Source organism: Rhododendron vialii, chromosome 1a (assembly GCF_030253575.1).
Source record: "Rhododendron vialii isolate Sample 1 chromosome 1a, ASM3025357v1".
NCBI lineage: Eukaryota > Viridiplantae > Streptophyta > Magnoliopsida > Ericales > Ericaceae > Rhododendron > Rhododendron vialii.
Genome location: NC_080557.1, coordinates 16,314,175 through 16,333,044, shown reverse-complemented (window position 1 = coordinate 16,333,044; position 18,870 = coordinate 16,314,175). Strand labels below are relative to the sequence as shown.

Sequence of the window (18,870 nt, the reverse complement as noted above, 5' to 3'; positions counted from 1 at the left end):
CTGTACCTTAATGGAAGAAATTAGGAAGCCCTTCGTTGTAATTTGCTTATCTGTTGGCTAGGATGCACATGTTTTCTGATCTTTGTAACTTTGGTTGGATTCCTTGTAAAGTGCCGTTGGGCTTTTAAAATGATATGCGATTGTCTGTTTTCAAAAAAAAAAAAACAAAAAACAAAAAACAAGGGAGGTTAAGATGAGAAGATGGAACTTGCAATTTAGAAGAGAGCTATTTGTTGGGAAAATAAACAGCTGCTAGCAATACACCAAAGTGTGAATGGAGTGATATTATCAAGGACTAATCAGGATATGTTGTCATGGGTTTGGGACTCTAACAGCATCCGCATTAGGATTGCCTCTTGCCATTTGGGGTTAGAATAGTGAGCAAAAGTCTAAAAATATGAGTTCATTAGTCTCGCTACTGATTTGGAGCAAAATAAAATTTCTACGGTCACTAGCCTATTCCATCGAGGCACTATTTATGGCCTAAGTAGTATTTTATTGTTTTTTCAGAGAGTAAAGTTAGAGAGAGAGAGAGAGAGGGCTTTGGTTTGGTGCTTTTTTTTTTAGAATAAAAAATAATATTTTTAATGAGATAATTTTAATATAAAGAGTTTAATGCAATAGACATTTTAAAAATGAATAGTTAAAATAATAAAATAAATTTTTAAAGTATAAATTGATACAACATATAAAAAGACTGATGCAGATGCTTTAAGCTATCTTGTTCTGCAAGGTCAGCTTATTAGAAATGGGAAGAACAGAGACGTCAGTTGAATCCCCCAGAGATCTCTCTCATATGAACAAATTTGTGTCCACCCAAGGTAGAAATCATTACTTGGCAGGCCATAAAAAATCAGAAAAGCTACGTGCACAGTAAGTTGTGCACTGCAGCTGTGCACAGAGCCCATTTTCTCCGGTCTTGGGTCGCACAAAGATGATCGGAGCCGCTCATTTTGTTCAAAATATGTCGTTTAAGGTCCTTGTAAAAAATGAGCTTCGTTCGATATCGTTAGAGGCGTTGACAAAACACCCAAAATCACTTCATAAATTCTGAAGTGATTTTGGGTGTTTTGTCAACGCCTCTAATGATATCGAACGAAGCTCATTTTTTACGGGGACCTTAAACGACATATTTTGAACAAAATGAGTGGCTCCGATCATCTTTGTGAGACCCGAGACGGAAGAAAATGGGCTCTGTGCACAGCTGCTGTGCACAGCTTGCTGCTTGCTGTGCACGTAGCACAGCTCATAAAAAATTGCTTGGCTACCAAAAATCTGCTTTGCTTAGGAACCAGTTTACCTACACAGACAAAAGTGCATAGATTGTGTACAGATTTTTTTATGGGGCCCACCACGGGTCCCACACATATGATCCAAGCTGTTCATTAAATGTAAAACACTTTTTCAAGGGTCTCTATGAAAAATCAGCTCAATCCAATACCTATAAGTTCTCGACCCAATCATCTAACTTTTCATTAAGATTTCAAGAAAATGAAAAGTTAAATAATTGGATCTAACACCTATAAGTATTGTATTAAGATGATTTTTCACAGGAACTCTTGAAAAAGTGTTTTACATTCAATGAACAGTTTGGATCATTTGTGTGGAATCTATGGTAGGCCCCAAAAAAAATATGTGCACAATCTATGCATATAATGTCTGTGTGGACAAATTTTCTGTTTGCTTAGAAGGGGAATAATTCCTGAGGACATGATTTATGTACCTCGTGCCGGTTCTGATGTTGGGGATCTTCTCAACCGGCACTACTTGAGTGAATTGTGTCCTACTAGGTCTTTTGGTTGCTCAAATCCGACTGTCTTTTGGTTGCTCAAATCCGACGTTAAGTTTGGCTGCTCATTTACTATTAGAGCATCCGCATCAGACTTTTTAAATTTTGGACCAAATTATACCTTATAAACCAACTTTATTACTTTAGCTAGTCATTTTTACAATGTCCACTGCATTAGACTCTTTATTCTCGCTCTCTTTTTAATTAAATATTCATATTCATGATAAAATAATAAAAAAATAAAATTTTCGCACCGATTCAAATGAATTGAAAAGCAGAGTACTTAATTTTTTAACCTAATTTTTAAATATATTAACCATATTTTTGTTAAAAATTAAGTGCTCAAATTTTCAATATGTTTGAACCGGTGCGAAGATTTTATTTTTCTGATCATTTTATCCTGAATGGTCATAATGAATTTTTGGGTCTATGACCTTTCAATAAGCACCCTAAAAGAGTCCTAACTCATATAAGAGCCCTACCGATATCAAATTGAGCTAATTTTTTAAAGGAACCTATAAAAAAATATTTTAAAAATGACTTACAATTTGAATCATCTTTATAGGATCCGTAATGGATCCAAATAAATATTAAACGTTGAATGAACAATACACATTTTACTTTGTTGCTGGAGGGAGTTTGTTGCTAAAACTAATATTTTATTTAAAAACGAGTGAAACGAGAGAACAGTGTCATGCTTCTCTTAACGAGGCACTGTACCAAATGTTAAATTGACCCAAGGGTGATGAGGTTGATAAACATGTACTTTTAGGATTTTGGCTCGTTAAAGTAATGTAAAGAGGCAAGTACAGAGATAAGTGCAGATGCCCTTACTCATAAAAAAAATAAAAAAATAAAAGCCAAAAACCAAAAAAATAAAAAATAAAATCAAGAGGTTACATAAAACATATTTTCTTACTATTAGTTTTAGCTAATTTGATAATGTAAACAAACTTAATTGAAAGAGTATATACTAATATATTAGAAAAAGCAATAACGAGTATTTATGTATCTTTAGGTGGAAAGTATTGATACTATTATTTGTTTTTTTTTTTATCCAGGGAACATATTGTGTGTGATATCCTTGTGGTGTCAATGCTAAATAAACTCAGTATATGTGGGGGGTTCAAATCTGCTTTCTTTTAGCAGGTTTTTTTTTATTTTATTTGGATAGGCAAAATAATTTTATTAAAAACTCGACAAATGATACATCGAGTAGGGAAAGGGAAATCCAACTAAGGGTTGGAAGGAAAAAAAAAACAGTTGCACCATTGAAAAAGAAGAATTGGGGCACTGAGACTGGAACTCTTAGCAAGTGTAGAAACATCCAGTACTATCACGGGTACAAACAAGGAGATTTACAAAGTTTTGAACTATTTTATATACATATTACTTCATCTAAAATAAAATAAAAAATTGATTGCCCCATGATGGAAGGTTGCTCAAGCTCAGGGACTTGTGGGGCTTACCCGGAGCTGGCCGTGTGCTCTGAGATGTGTGAAACCACGGACCACTAGTTGCTGCACTATCGTTTCTCACAGAAACGTTTCCCAAATTATTTTGTAATAAAAATGTTTCCCAAAATTATTATTTTTAAATTTTTTTTTTTCAAAACTTCCTTTTTTCAAAAAATGTTTTTGAAATTTAAAAAAAAAAAAAATATTTCTTATCCCATAATTAATCCCATACAAATCAAACATGGGATTATGTGAAATTAGGGATGAAATTAATCCAGGGCAAATAATCCAAAGATATTAATCCCAGGACTGTTAATCTCATAATTTTCAGTCCGCAAATCATACGAGGCCTAAGGGTATTGGGTATGCCCACCTAATCTGCTAACTCTCTTAATTTGGTTCAATATTTTTTCCTTTAAATCTGGAGAAGGTATGTAAATAATAGAATCTTCAACAATAAAGAAACAGAACTTAGGGCACTGGTGGACATTATCGAAACTAGAATAGAAATTTGGACCAAAGGCAAGTTCAACATCTAGGATTACAAGGTGGAGGACTTGTTGAGATGCTTTAGGAGGAATTAGGAATATTTGATTTGTGTCCTGAAAGTTTTTCTTGAGGGGTGAAGGATCGCGGCTCATGTAGCAGTCCTACTCCATTTTTTTTGTGATAATGTAAAGTGTCCCGGGTCAGCTTGCGTTCACCTCAGACTAATCCCTTCAGTCCCTCCCACAGCCAAGACGGTCCAGTTCTCCCTCTAGTTTGGATACTGGCTGCTTACCTTTTCTCGCTTTGTCTTGATGTAGCTCATCGTATCTTTAATAAAATGTTTTTTCTTTGCCGATTAAAACAAACTAAACTATTTAAAATGTGGAACCTTGAGAATCGTTGTTGGCAACCAAATAACCCCATTCGGAAGTCACGGATAGAGGACATGTTATTCTGGAAGGATTTGTACGACCCTTTGGAATGCAACAGTGTCGACTTATGTAGACCGGAAGAAACTCAATTGGAAGATGATCCAGAAATGTGTTGGGCATGCATTGTTCCACCACATAGGCTAGGGGTGTAAACGAGCCGAGCTTCATAGTGTTCGGGCCGAGCTAAATAGTCACATCACTTAGATAAACAGGGCAACGTTAAGGGTAGTTCAGAGGGAAAATGCACATACGAATACTGGGTATAAAAAAAAAAAAGAAAAGCGAGGGGACAAAAGGATTTCAAAAGAATGCATACAGGACAGAGGAAAGCTGCTTGAAATCCCCACTAATTTCGGCAACGAAAACGAATGGGATTAATTGACTCTAAACTTGCAACAGAAAAACTCTAGTTGTGGGCTATAAGGTGTTGTTTGCCCAAGTGCAGAACTTGTCAAGCAACTGAAAGCAAGAGGGATACAAGGTCAGTGGAGGGTTGAGTGATAATGGTCTTGGAACAACGAGAAAATTACGCGTAACATACTAACCAATGAGAGATGCATAAGGTTACAGTTACACAGATGGGCCGGGACTTAAACAATGAAGAAACTCTATTTTTTCAGTTAAGTTGAAATTTTATTGAACAAAAACAGAAGACATGTCCACTGGGGCATACCCCTGAAACTGAATACAAGCGAAACCTAAAACAAGCTACTAGCACATACCAGCAGAGCAACCAAACGACAACAAACAAACTAAATATTAACAACTAGGCCTCCCTCACTACAGCCAAAACAGAGAGAAAATCTCAACAAAGAATGTTGCAAGAAATGTTCGAAGATAGACATGTGCTTCGATTAGCAGAGGAGCTCGTCATATTCTTCCAAGCACTCGTGCAAAATCTCGGATCAGCAATGACTTTCTGCACAGCACCATCTGGATCTTCCTTCTTACCCTGAAAGACTCTTGAAACTGACTTCCACCAAAGAACTTCAGGCTGGGACTGTCTAAAGCCCTGCCGAGCTGACTTGATAGAAAACTCACCATTTAAGGTACACATAACAGAATCCCTTTGAGCAGTATTAGGAACCAAGGCGCTGGGGATGCCAAACATTGTCTCATTAACCGCCCTATTCCTCCTCCTAGCCCAAAACCAAGAGCCATTCCTAATAATTGAAGCAACTTTAGACTGAAGACTCCTAACCAAGTTATCATCCATTCTACCCTCAAACCTGTATTTGAGAAGCCCCAAGGGATGCTAATTGTCAAGCCACAAGAAAATGTCCTGACCGTCACCAATAATAGATCCAATCCATGGTTGCACCATCCTCCTCAAACTGAAAATCTTCCGGATTGTCCAAGAAGCAGAGGGTGGAATAGGCATGGACCACCTGCATTGTCCCTAAATAACTTATGTGAGTCCACCCAATCCATAAGGTATCTGATCTGCCTTCTTAGCAATGGACCATCAGAGCATCCACAATGCAATAATCAAAACTAAAAGGTTGCTAAAGTTAGCAATGTTTGCTCAAAAAAGTGCTCACATTGTAATAACCAAACTTAGCAACCCCTTAGCAACTCATTAAATTTTGACCTTTGAATAACCAAACTTAACAACTTTTACCAATAACCAAAACTCAATAACCAAACCCAACAACCAAATTCAAAACTAAAAAATTAAAAAACACCTCACATTAGAATCGTCTCATCGAGACGAATAATTTGGTGTGGTCGGGTGCGTGATTGGAACTCGTTTGCAATTGGACATAAACGCATTTCGTATTGTGGGGGGTTTTTTTTATAGGGATACAAAAATAACCAATGTGGAGATCAAGTTCGTTAGGTTTGATTATGAACTAAATGGATAATCAAATGCTGACGTGGCACATTTTGGTTATCGATTTTGATTATTCCCATTGCGGATGCTCTAACAGCCTTATTCCAACCCTTTAGACCCAAAAACCCAGACCTCCTTCCTTTTTAGGCATACAAAACATAATCCCGTTTTATCTTACCCCCCAGACTTTTTTAATTGTAATCATTTGCAGCACAAATGATCAGAGCCCAAGGACTAAGCAAATGGAAATGAAGAATTCATCATGTTCATAGTATAATCTGGAATGTCAAAAATATTATCTTGATTCACCTGCAAAGTTAGATCCTTGTACAGAAAGTCACATGAAGACTATCAAGAATGCTTCACCAGCTGCGAGATTCTTTTATGGTGTCCTTGGACCTTCAAGAAATAACTGTCAACCAACACCTCTACAAATTTAGAAAAGAAGTTAATGATATAGCTATCAGTACAAAATGGGAAGTTTGAAGTTTCCATGCGGGAACTAGATGGGCATACAACAGGAAATAAACCTTCCGTGTGATAATAACGCACCATTAAGAGCCAACACAAAGTTTATAGAACCATGGATCAAATGTCAGAAGCTTGAAAGACGACGTGGAAAGATGGAAGAATGAACGAATGGATTCATGTTGAGGCTTTGCCTGAACAACCTGATAAAAGCAGGATCTTGGTAAGAAAGCAGCATCTTTCAACTATGATGATTCCGAGCTACTGGGTGTGTAACACTTACCTCACTTTCCTTTTCTCTTTGTACGTCGAGCAAATGTATCTTGGTCTTTTGAAGTAAACATTCCGTTACTGTTACTCTTCCTCAGGAGAGCCTATGTGATGTCAACAATACAGAAAGAGTCTGATTGCTGTGCACTCAACTGCATCCCTAATGAATTCATTTCTTAGACACAACTCACAAATCAATGAAGAAAAGAGCACGAGAACAATGACTAGAAGAATATAGGCCTACCACATAAGTACTTGGAAAAGAATTACAGTTAAAAACAAGGGCAGTTAGACAAGCTCAGGTAAAATGATAGTGTACATTATGGAAAAGCCAAAAGAAATGCTAAGTAATGAAAATCCACTTCTAAGTGATAAAATATCAAGCACACATAAAGAATAGAGCAAATACAGGACTCACTTCTATTTGACACATACAAAGGGGAAAATCAAGAGAAGACAAGCGAATAAGGTAAAGCAAAGGCACCAGGTCCTGATGGCTTTGATGCCAGCTTTTTCCAAAAGAATTGGCCTGTAGTTGGTTCAGAGCTAATTGCAGCTATCCTTCACTTCTTTAAATCTGGTGTTATGTTAAGAGATGTGAATGCTACTGCGCTCACTCTTATTCCTAAAATCAGTTGCCCCCAATCTATGAGAGAATACAGACCTATTGCTTGTTGTAATGTGATTTACAAAGCTATTACCAAAATCTTGGCTTCTAGATTACAGCCCATCCTCCCCCACATTATCAACAAAGCCCAGGCAGCCTTTGTCAAAGGTCCGTCTATCTCTGATAATATTTTACTGAAGCAAGAATTGGTTCGAAATTATCAAAGAGACTGGGGTTGCTAAGTGTGCTATCAAGATCGATCTGATGAAAGCCTATGATTCGGTTGATTGGGATTTTCTGTTTGAGGTTATGACAGCCATGAACTTTCCTCATCAGTTTATTGGTTGGGTTAGAACCTGCATCTCTTCTGCTATGTATTCTGTTGTGCTTAATGGAGAGCTGGAGGGATTCTTTAAAGGGGAGAAAGGGCTCAGACAAGGAGATCCTATCCCCATACCTATGTCTTTTGATAATGGAAGGTTTACACTCTATTCTCCAAAGGAAGATTAATGAAGGGCAGTTCGCTTATCACCCTAGATGTGCTTCCTTGTCTATTACCTATTTGGCCTTTGCTGATGATCTGTTCTTGCTTTCTGGAGCTGACTGTCAATCTGTTGAGATACTTAAGGACACCTTGAATGAACTTTATCACTCTTCTGGGTTGTAACCAAATCTCCAGAAAAGCCAATTCTTTTTCTCAGGGGTGGATCCTTCAATTAAATCTGAGATCCTCAACATTCTTCCCATTCCGGAAGGTATGTTACCAGTTAGATACTTGGGTGTGCCACTTATTTCCACCAGACTCCGATATGAAGATTGCATTCAGTTGAAGGAAAGGACACAACGAAGGATAGCAAGTTGGTCAAATAGAGATCTGTCATATGGAGGTCGTGCTCTTCTCATTCAATCTGTTCTTTTCAATATGCAAACGTATTGGTGCTCTTTGTTTATTCTATCTCAAAAGATCTTAAAAGAGATTGAATCTATATTAGCGGCATTCTTATGGTCTGGGGTTCATCTTAGAAGAGCGAGTGCAAAATTGAAATGGTTGGAAGTCTGTAGCCCTAAGGCAGAAGGAGGTCTTGGCTTGAAGGCTCTTAAAGAATGTAACAAAACTACTATGCTAAGACATTTGTGGGCTATCTGTAAGCAGGATACATTATGGGTTAAGTGGATTCAGAGTTATATGAAAAAAAATCAGAATTTTTGGGGGATGAAAATGCCTCAAGACTGCTCTTGGACAATGCGAAAACTTCTGAAGTTGAGGGTGCTGGGCCAGGATTTTGTGAAGCATACCATTGGTGATGGGCACGGTACTTCTTTATGGTTTGATAACTGGCATCCATGGGGTCCCCTCTACAAGCTGCTAGATGGAAGATCTACTTCTATCCTTGGGCGAGCTATTTTGGCTAAGGTTAGTTCTGTTGTCCTCAATGGTGAATGGCACTGGCCTCGCCCAGGGAATACTTAATCCAGCTTATCCAAAATGCTATTCCTCCTACGTACTTTACTGCCTCAAGCTGATAAAGAGGATGAAGTTGTTTGGACAGTGTCCCCAACTGGGCAGTATGTGACAAAACATACTTGGGAAGCTGTTAGGCATCATGGTGTGAAGGTTCAATGGGCTCCCCTTGTCTGGTTCTCCAAGAATGTCCCTAAATGGGACTTTATTTTATGGTTGGCTTGCTTAAATAGGCTTTCTACAAAAGATAGGCTTCGAAAATGGGGAATGGATGTAGATCCAAAATGCATGGTGTGTTCTATCTCAGATGAAACTCTACAACATCTGTTTTTTGATTGTTCCTATTCTAGAGTCATATGGGAACAGGTTCTGTCTAGATTCTCGATGCATAGAGGCATTGGCTCTTTGGATGCAGAGCTCAGTTGGGCTATTAGGAATTGCAGGGGAAAAAGCTTTAAAGCTTTGTTGTTTAGACTAGCTTTGGCTGCTGGAATTTACCACATCTGGATAGAAAGGAATACCAGGATCTTTGGTGGGAAAGTTGCCTGTGCTGCAGTAGTTCTTTCCACTATTGCAGATAACATCAGATTAAGGACTTGTTCATGGCGACATATTGCCAATACGTGGGAGAATCAAAGACTTTTGGATCTTTGGAATATTCCGAACAGAGTTTTGGGAATTCTCATATCCCTAAGTGTAGATGGGTTACATGTAGATTGTAATAGGTTTCAGTTGTATTGCGTCTGATGATTGTGGGTTTATACCCTTTGTTGATTTGGTTGGTTGGTTTTAATATGATTGATTTACCAAAAAAAAAAAAGTAAAGCAAAGAGGCAAAAGAGAGACAATTTGAAATGGAAAGGTCACGTCGCCACTTGACCACCTGGTAAAGTTTGATTATTTAGACTTCTTAGTTCGAATGCATTCTGAAGAACTGTCAAATACCATTGAATCAGTACCAAGGGTACTTTGCTCCTAAGAAGTAGACAGCACCAAGAAGGTAGTGTGTCTGTGACTCACACCACACTTCGACAATCCTTGACACGTGATATACTTGTCGCCACATGTCCTATTTGTTCTGAAACCGGACACATGTATGACACTTGGGCACATGTGCATACTTGGGAAAAAAAAATCACTTGGAGAAAAATAACTCCCAAACAAGTTGCTCAAGGAAATAATAACCGCTTTATGTGAAATGGTCAGAAACAAAACAGACATTGTAAATACCCACCATTTCTCATCTCTTTGGTATGTCCAAACTCCAAACAACCGATAGGATTTTCATTCTTGTTAATTTTCTTACCAAACCCCTCCACCCAAATGGACTATAAAGAAAAACACATTTTCAGACCTATTAATCCAAAAGAAGTTGATAGAAATGCAAATACTTTTTCACAATCGAGGAGCATGTAATGAAATGACTAAAATTAGTATCAGTTCAACCTTCAAAATATTAGGCAATGAAATCTCTTTAAAATAAACCAAAATCAAACAACCAAAAAACAAACATGTGTGCACTCAGAGACACACACAGAGATGCAAGAAAACAGGGCAGTGTATAGCAAAAAAATTGCATTGCAAAAGCTCCATAAAAACAGATAAGCTGTATCTTAGATTCTTGGCCCATGAATTAAGGGAAAAAGAGAGAGAAAGTAAAACATCTAGAACAAATTCAAACAACAGTCAATAAAATCTTTGATTTCCTATTTTGAATATATAACTTAATAAAATCATGTCAAAATTATCAGAGACGGGGCCAGATAGAGTGAAACAAGATCTAGGTTAGCGTAAGCAGGAACATGTGATCATTAGCAGAACCTTTTTTGGTAAAGCGGTTTTAGAAGCAGATAGGGAGTAAAACATCTAGTCGGTAATGCGACCGCAGCAATCTGTCTTATGTATCTTATCTAGCATCAACAAGTTCCCTTGTCGACTAGTGAAACATTTGGTAGATCATATAATCCGCGTAGGCTCTTACACTTATGAGACTCACATTTTACCACTGAAATGGAAATCATCACATTCATCTAACTGCAGTTCTTGGATAGATCAAAAGAACCATTAACCAAGGATTCAATACTTCTTTTTCTTATTATTAACAATCCGAACATACTATCAAGAACATGATGTTAATAATAGAAGAAAAAAAGATACTCCCTGGAGTCCTTCCATCCCATTTTGACCATCCATTTTAGAGTTCCAAACTCAAATTCTAATAAAAAAGTATTGATTTCCAACGTTGCCCTCCTAACCCCATTTAAGACTATTTATAAACATTTGTAGGGGACAGTTTTGAAAAATAAAAAGGTGTATAATTGGTGACTGCACAAATCTGTTATGGAATCCTGGAAAGAAACAAAAATTAACCACTGAAGATGGCTCGAGAACAAGTCAAGACTCAAAAGAATGAAAAAAAACATACATGGATAATGTTAAAGCATCCAACTCAAAACCAGTTGGCAATGAGGGGAGAGGCCGTGCAGGCTCATATACTAGTTTTCGAGGTGATAATTAACTAATGTGGGACAAACTCTAACACTCCCTCGCATGTGCTACCCCTGACTCGCACGTAGAGAGGTAAATAAATGATCCATAACACATGAATCACAACAAACAACGCTGCACTTATGGCACAAACAAGGAAGAACAAATTCTCCGAAACCCTAGCTCTAATACGATGTTGTTTGGTAGAGTAATCAAAGTGTTTTAAGTGGTAATTAACTGTGAAATCCCGCATTGGAAACTAATGGAAAGAAAGTGGTTTATATGGCAATGCCTACTAGCTACTATAAACTCAAGGTTAACTTTTGAGCCACGTGGTTAAGACTAAGGCTTAGTAGGTTAGTTGGCGTGGGTCATTTCAAGTGGTATTAGACCTTGCACCAACTAGAAATGTGAGGCGGGTCCTGCAAGGAGACGTACTTGGCTGGGCCCGACAAGTGGGGTGCTTGTTGCGCTTGGGCGGGTCACACATGAGACGAGCTTAAGGAGTTTGATGTGCTTAAGCGGATACTTGTTCCACACCGCTTGGCGGGTGAAAGTTGTTGGATCGTGGGACGCAACGAGGACGTTGCAATCTTAAAAGGGGGAGATTGTGAAATTCCACATTGGAAACTTATGGAAAAGTTAAGTGGTTTATGTAGTAATGCCCACCAGCTACTATTAACTTGAGGTTAACCTTTTGAGCTACGCGGTTAAGGCTAAGAGTTAGCAGGTTAGTTGGCGCGGGCTGTTTCATTACCCCTAACAAAAACAATTATTATTTAGCTAATATGATATCTCATCACAAGACTTCACTAACCGATGTGGGACAAAGACAATGACACTAACAATATTCTAAGTTCTAACAGATAGAATCTAGAAAGAGAGATTTTATATCTACATATGACGATGCAATAGATGGTAGAGATATAAAATTCCAAACTTTTGTAACATTATTGTCGGAACCTTTTAAAAGTTTGTGCATTGACGAGCTGAAGAAAAGCAAAAGATTGAAGTAAGCTGTGGTGGAAATTGTTGACTGTTAGGAAAGATTTACAGTTTTTGTCATTGAAAAAAACCAAGAAAGTAGACAAAACGACCCAAGAATCATAACTTACGGTGGAAGCCAGAATCCCTGATATCTATTGTGAACAAAAAATTGGAGAAACCATGTGCCGTCCAATTAGCTGACTGGGTAGTTTCCTATACTTAAGACTAACTCAGTTGCAATACAAAGTCTAGTTGTACTGTATTTAACTGACTAGTTGTAGTCGTGTACAGGCTAATAGAACTTTTAGAATCTAAGATCATTGTCAGTCATGCTTGATGAGTTCTAAACGATATGATTATGAGATCACTGGACCCAGAATAATGTCAGATAGGACAAAATTGATAACGATGTAACAAAAAAAATGTGGAACTTGAAAGGAAATATAACATACCTGCAGATGATATCTGCAAGGTTTCCTCTCCACCAAGATGAACCTAAAGGGAACAGTAGCTTCCAAAGGCACTAAATTTCAAGTCAACTAACGAACTCGTGAACCAGAAAGCATTTTTGCCAGTTTATTAGCTTTCCCCAACTCACCTCTTGAACAGAGAGAAGCAATTAGGGCATAATAAGACCTAAAGTCAGGCAATAGAGATTCGTTCCCTAGATTACCATGTACTCTCATTACATTCTCTAGTGACCCCACATTGCTTACTCCAAATTTCTCATCAGATTCACGAGGGGAGAATAAAGACTCAGATTGAACTGTAACAATATCTCTCCCATCACAAAGCTCTGTCAGCTTTTCTGATCCATCATTAGCATCAAGCATCCTCGCAGCAGGGAAAAACATAGATGCAACTTCATTGAGGATCACAGTGGCTTCTTGGACGTTTCCTTGGTCACATAAAGAGACAAGAAAACTTTCAATGGACTCCGTTCCAACCTCAGTTTCAGCTATCTTCAACAATTCCACAATAGATTGAGTCTGAAGCATCTGTGTTAATATAGTTCGGCACTCTTCCATCCTTCCCTTAGCACATAGACCTCTTATTAAATACATGAAACCCAAGAAATCAGGTAACACGCCTTGCCTTTTGAATTCAAAAAATAATTCAAGAGCACCTTCCAAATCACCTTTTCGGCAATAGCCATTAATCATAAAACAAACAGTAAATCTGTCAGGCTTAAGCTGCCTTACCTCCATTTCAAGGAGAAGCTTCAAGGCTTCCTCAATTTGACCTTGCTTGCAATATATATCAATCAATGAGTTGTAAACATGTGTATTCGGATTCAAGCCCTTGAGGACCATACTGTCAAATAACTTCCTGGCATCTAGCAAATACCCTTCCTTAGATAGACTGTCGACCAGTGTAGCATATGTGATTTCTGAAGGAAACACGTCAATTTTCTCCAACGAATTGAATAGTCTAAATGCTTCAATGAAACATCCATGGCGGCACAATCCATTTATAACTGAGTTATACGTGATGATGCTAAGGGCAATCCCTTTTCTTTTTGCAAAAGAACAAAGATCTAAGGCCTTATCCATATGTCCTCCCTTGCAAAGGCTGTCAACCACCTTGGAATAATCAACCACATTCATAGTGGGTAGATTCAGTTCTCCGCCAACGATAAGTTTATATGCATCCAAAGCCCTTCCATCCCTAGTAAGTGTCCTAAGAACATGAACATGGAAGGTTGTGGTAAATGCTTTGTCTTTCACTGCATCAAGAAACGTAAGAGCATTGTCAACATCTTTTATGCACAGGTAATCCAATAGAATCTTGCATACCCTTGGTTCAATTATGCCAAACCTTTTTACCAAGGTATTTAAAAGAGGGCGATTTGACCAACTTTTTCCATATCCCCTAAGTGCCTTCATGATTGAATAGTAGGACTTGTTTTCGACAACTGACCCTTTCCTCTGCAATAACATGTGCACATCACAGGCAGCAAGAAAGAAACCTCTCTTGCACAGAAAACAAATAGCATCATTACATATGGTCGTAAAAATTTCACTTATGTTCTCTATTCTGTAAATTAAATTAAACACTCCTCCTTCACTTTTTTCTGCAAAAATTGCCTTGATCAACATCATATTGATACCCATATCTGAAGAAAAACCTTTCTCATGAAGTTCTATAAGTACCTCCAACGCCACAGTCGCCATTCCATTCCTGCAGAGCCCATGAATAATACAATTGTAACATGCAACTGAAGAAACTGACGTCGCCCTAAACTCGTCAAATATTTCAAGAGCCTCACCAATCCTACCAACTCTACAGTATCCATCAATCATGGTGCAATAAGTAACAGAATCTGCAACCAAGTTCATTTCTGGCATCCCTTTATAAAGCGCAAGAGCATCCTCAATCGATCCCATCATAAATAGTGCTTTGATAAGGATATTACACATAATAACATCCAAACACACGTCAGCTGCTTCCAATCTCCTCTTTGTTTCATACATCCCCATGACATTCTCTTCTTCAATGTACCCGTGTAACAACGTGCTGTATGTCCAAATATCTCCAACTACGCCCTTTGAGTACTCATCCGCATCAACTGTTCTCCCAGCTTTGCACAACCCATTAATCACGGTATTGTATGTAACAATACTCGGATTAACACCATTCTTCTCCATGTTGTCTAACAGACTAAATACACAATCAAAATCACCAATCCGACCGGCTCCGTCAATTAAAGTCGCATACATGAATTCATCAACTTTAATGCCCAAGTCTTCAACCATCTTAAGCACTGCAGAAGCCTCCTCCAGTTTCCCTATTCTGCAAAATCCCAACATGACCGCTGTATAGGTAACCAAATTGGGTGGACATCCATCCCTTTTCATTCTGTTTAAAAACCCCACTGCCTTCACCACGTTTACTTCCTTTGAAAATCCATCTACAAGTATAGTATAGCCAACGGTATCCAAGTCTATTAGTATATCCACCATCTCTCTATGCTTCCACAATGCCCCCAAAAGGTCTCCTTCCATAAAATACCCATGAATCAAACTACTATACAACACAACATCGAAATTTATTCCTTCCTTCTCCATCCTAGTAACTAAACTACTGACCTCCACAAATCTGCCCAATCTACAGTAAGCATTCACAAGCGCTGTATAGGTCACGCAATTAGGCTGTAACCCACCCGAACTCTCAGCATTCTCAAAAAATTCAACTGCAAGTTCAGGTTTTCCAATCATACAAAACCCAGAAATCAATGAACTACAAACAAAATTATCAAGTGGGTATTTGGTTTTCTCCTCTGTCATCATCTCCAACACTTCAATTGCGCTACCCATCATCCCTTTAGAGCTAAAACTATGAATCAGTATGCAAAAAGTAAAAGAAGAAGGCAGTGTACCATCAACACTTAAGCAATCTTGCAACACCAAGAATGCCTTTTCTGGGTCTTTTTTGTTTATACAGAGGCCTTGGATCAAACGGTCCCACAATCGATTTCTCCGCGACACGGATGATTTGGCCATGTGGGTCTTGATGAATTGATGTGCTTGTCCATATTGGTGGTCCCTGAGGAGAGCCCTGGTGAAGATGGAGTGGGTATGAGGATTGCCTTTGATGTGGTGGGAGCTCATCTGAGAGAAGAAGTGAATGAGGGGCTTGAATTTGCCAGATTGGGAGAGAAAGAGGAGGAATCGGTTGAAGTCTTTGAGGGTTGGGCTGAAGCCACTTTTTAGGAGAGTTTGCAAGCTTGGAGCGTCGGGTGGATTGGGACGGTGAGAAGAAGAGAGAGACGAAAATGGTTTGGTCTTGGAGAAGAACATTTGTTTTGGATTTGTTTCAATTAAGCCAACTTTGATGTTGCCGCCGAGGATAGTAGGGAAATAGGGGTTGGTTTTTGCAGGAAGACGCCATTGAAAACGGAGGAATGTTGAGGCATGGTCCTGTGCCGCTGCCGGATTCGTTTGGTTGCTACGATATCAATATTAAGGTGGTGTTAGATGAATAATAAAAAGAATTTTTAGAAAAAGAGGTTTTATAAGTTTAAATATAATAAAAATGAAAAGTAATTTTTTAATTTGTTTTGTACCGTTTAAAATATTTTAATAAGATTTATCAAATAATATCCATATTGGTAGGAAAATTATTTGCATGAACAAATGATTTTTTAGCTTGAAATTACCTTTTTTTTTAAAAGTTATTTTTTTTCAAAAGTGTAACCCCCTCTCAGAAACAGCCCTTGTGGACAATGAGGATGGGTGAAATAAGAAATGAGGTCCTTTTACACAAAATTTCACTATTTTTTATGAGATTGGGTGAGAAATAGAAGGAGCCAATTAAAATATTGTATTTTGTACTTTTCTTTCTATTTCTCATCAAAATAGTCAATCCAAATGAGTGATTTGGTTAGAAATCAAAATTCTTTATTTTTTTTCTTTCTTGAAATCACTCCAGAGGGGTTGTAATGCTACCTGGACAGAAGAAGCAACACAATTTCCGTTTAAAAAAAAAAAGAAAAAAGAAGAAGAAGCAACACAGACAAAATGCACAGATAGTTTTGGGACCGTTTCGGATCAGCAATGCTACATACACAGCAAAAGTGCACAGATTTTGTGCACAGATTTTTTGTGGGGCCCATTACGGGTCACACACAAATAATCTGAGCCGTTCATTAAATGTAAAACATTTTTTCAAGGGCCCCCGCGAAAAATTAGCTCAATCCGATACTCATAAGTGCTCGATTCAATCATTTAACTTTTCATTCGAATTTCAAGATAATGAAAAGTTAGATGATTGAATCGAGCACTTATAGGTGTTGGATTAAGCTGATTTTTTGTGAAGGCCATTGAAAAAATGTTTTACATTTAATGAACGGCTTGGATTATTTGTGTGGGACCCGTAGTGGGCCCCACAAAAAATCTGTGCACAAAATCTGTGCACTTTTGCTGTGTGTGTAACATTTCTGGTTTCGGATCTCATAAACATGTGGGACTAGAAAGAGTGCTGCTACAGGTACAGAAAATTGGGGACCGAATCCGGACCGACGGCCGCCGGCGAGCCATCTCCGGCCATATACACACGAAAAGGGGTGCTCCGATCAAGCACCCTACACACCTCGGATGACGTTGATTCCCGCGTGGGGCCCCTCGGTTTTTTTTTTTAGAATTTTTGGACGGCTCGGATCGGCCGTCCGGTGGCCGGAGATGGCTCGCCGGCGGCCGTCGGTCCGGATTCGGTCCCCAATTTTCTGTACCTCTATCATTTTTGGACTAGAAACGGGTCGATCATTTTTGCGAAACTAAAATGGGTCCAAATCCATCTGTGCATTGTGTATGTGTTACTTCTTCTGTGCACGTAGCACGACCCTATTCAAGAACGATTTTTTTTTCCACAAATCATGCACATATCACATTGTGGAGCCGACTACGGGTCTCACAAAAATGATCCGAGGGTCGTTCATTAAATTTAAAATATTTTTTTCGAGTGCCCAATGAAAAAATCAACTCATTCGATAATTGCAAGTGCTTGATTTAATCTTCTAACTTTTTATTCAGATTTTAGGTTGTGGGACCCATAGTAGGCCCCACGTTACGATTTGTGCACAATCAATAAAAAAAAACAACTGTATTCAGAAAGGTGTGCACAGATCTCTGTTTAGAATCCACCCAATAAGTCTGCTTGCACATATTACTTTGCACACATTTTTTTGGGTCCAACTCGAATCCCTCATAGATGATCTGGACCGTTTAATTTTTTTCACAAAAATTTTATGGCTTCTTGAAAAAAATCAGCTCGGTCAGATGTCGGTAAGGGTTTTTTCAAAATTTGTAGAGCAAAATCAACCCTACAAATTTTGAAAAAACTTTACCGACATCCGACTAAGCTTATTTTCTACAGAAAGTCGTAAAAAATATTCTAAGAAAGTTAAGTTGTTCGGATCATCTTTGCGGGGACCCGAGGTGGGTACCGCAAAAAAAATATGTGCGCAATCGGTGCAAAGTTATCCGTATGCATAGCACTTCTGAGGGTCCACCACGGGTATCACACGAATGATTCGATTCGTTCATTAAATTTAAAACAAAATTTCAATTTGCCTTGCAAAAAATCAACTCAATCAAATGAATATAAGTATTTAATCTAAATACTAATAACTTTTCATTTAGAATTTTGGATCCTGCAATCTGAATGAAAAAGTAAAAAGAATGAATGAAATACTTATAATTATCCGATTGAGTTGATATGTTATTTTTTGAAACTGCAATAAATTTATTAAAAAACTTGATATGATTGAGCTGAAATGTTCTCAGATAATTTGAACGACTATTTAAATTTAATGAACAGATTAGATTATTTGTTTGAAACCCTTAGTGGGTCCCACACAGTGATTGTGCACAGATTGCCTGTAACAATAGTTGGTCTGATCAATATTCAGAAATGATTCGTGCACAGCAGCTGTGCACATCGGCCTTTTTCTCCCGCCTCGGGTTGCGCAAAGATGATCGGAGCCGCTCATTTTGCTAAATTCTGAAGTGATTTTGGGTGTTTTGTTAACGCCTCTAACGATATCGAACGAAGCTCATTTTTTACGGAGACCCTAAATGACATATTTTGA

The 18,870-nt window shown here is 38.2% G+C and overlaps 3 protein-coding genes across 17 annotated transcripts in view; 2 read left to right on the top strand and 1 right to left on the bottom strand.

Annotated features, from left to right (window-relative positions):
• The window catches only part of LOC131308105 (uncharacterized), a 44,141-nt gene that overhangs the window by 19,580 nt on the left and 5,691 nt on the right, over positions 1–18,870 (top strand). The window lies entirely within an intron of this gene.
• LOC131308013 (pentatricopeptide repeat-containing protein At5g57250, mitochondrial) lies at positions 4,757–16,250 on the bottom strand. 15 transcript variants are annotated; one of them, XM_058334894.1, is made up of 5 exons: positions 12,734–16,250; positions 6,752–6,890; positions 6,531–6,671; positions 6,310–6,412; positions 4,757–5,565 (listed from the first exon to the last, which is right to left on the bottom strand). In XM_058334894.1, exon 1 carries the CDS (start codon positions 16,079–16,081, stop codon positions 12,821–12,823), a length of 3,261 nt encoding a protein of 1,086 aa, XP_058190877.1. In that variant the 5' UTR covers positions 16,082–16,250; the 3' UTR covers positions 4,757–5,565; positions 6,310–6,412; positions 6,531–6,671; positions 6,752–6,890; positions 12,734–12,820. The 15 variants fall into 15 exon arrangements, with proteins under 15 accessions (XP_058190877.1, XP_058190890.1, XP_058190882.1 ...); XM_058334907.1 differs by having other exon boundaries at positions 4,757–5,554; XM_058334899.1 differs by having other exon boundaries at positions 6,310–6,428; positions 6,553–6,671.
• LOC131328845 (uncharacterized) lies at positions 7,818–9,554 on the top strand. Its single transcript, XM_058361801.1, has 3 exons — positions 7,818–7,950; positions 8,047–8,759; positions 9,174–9,554. The coding sequence occupies exons 1-3, from the start codon at positions 7,818–7,820 to the stop codon at positions 9,552–9,554; spliced, it is 1,227 nt and encodes a 408-aa protein (XP_058217784.1).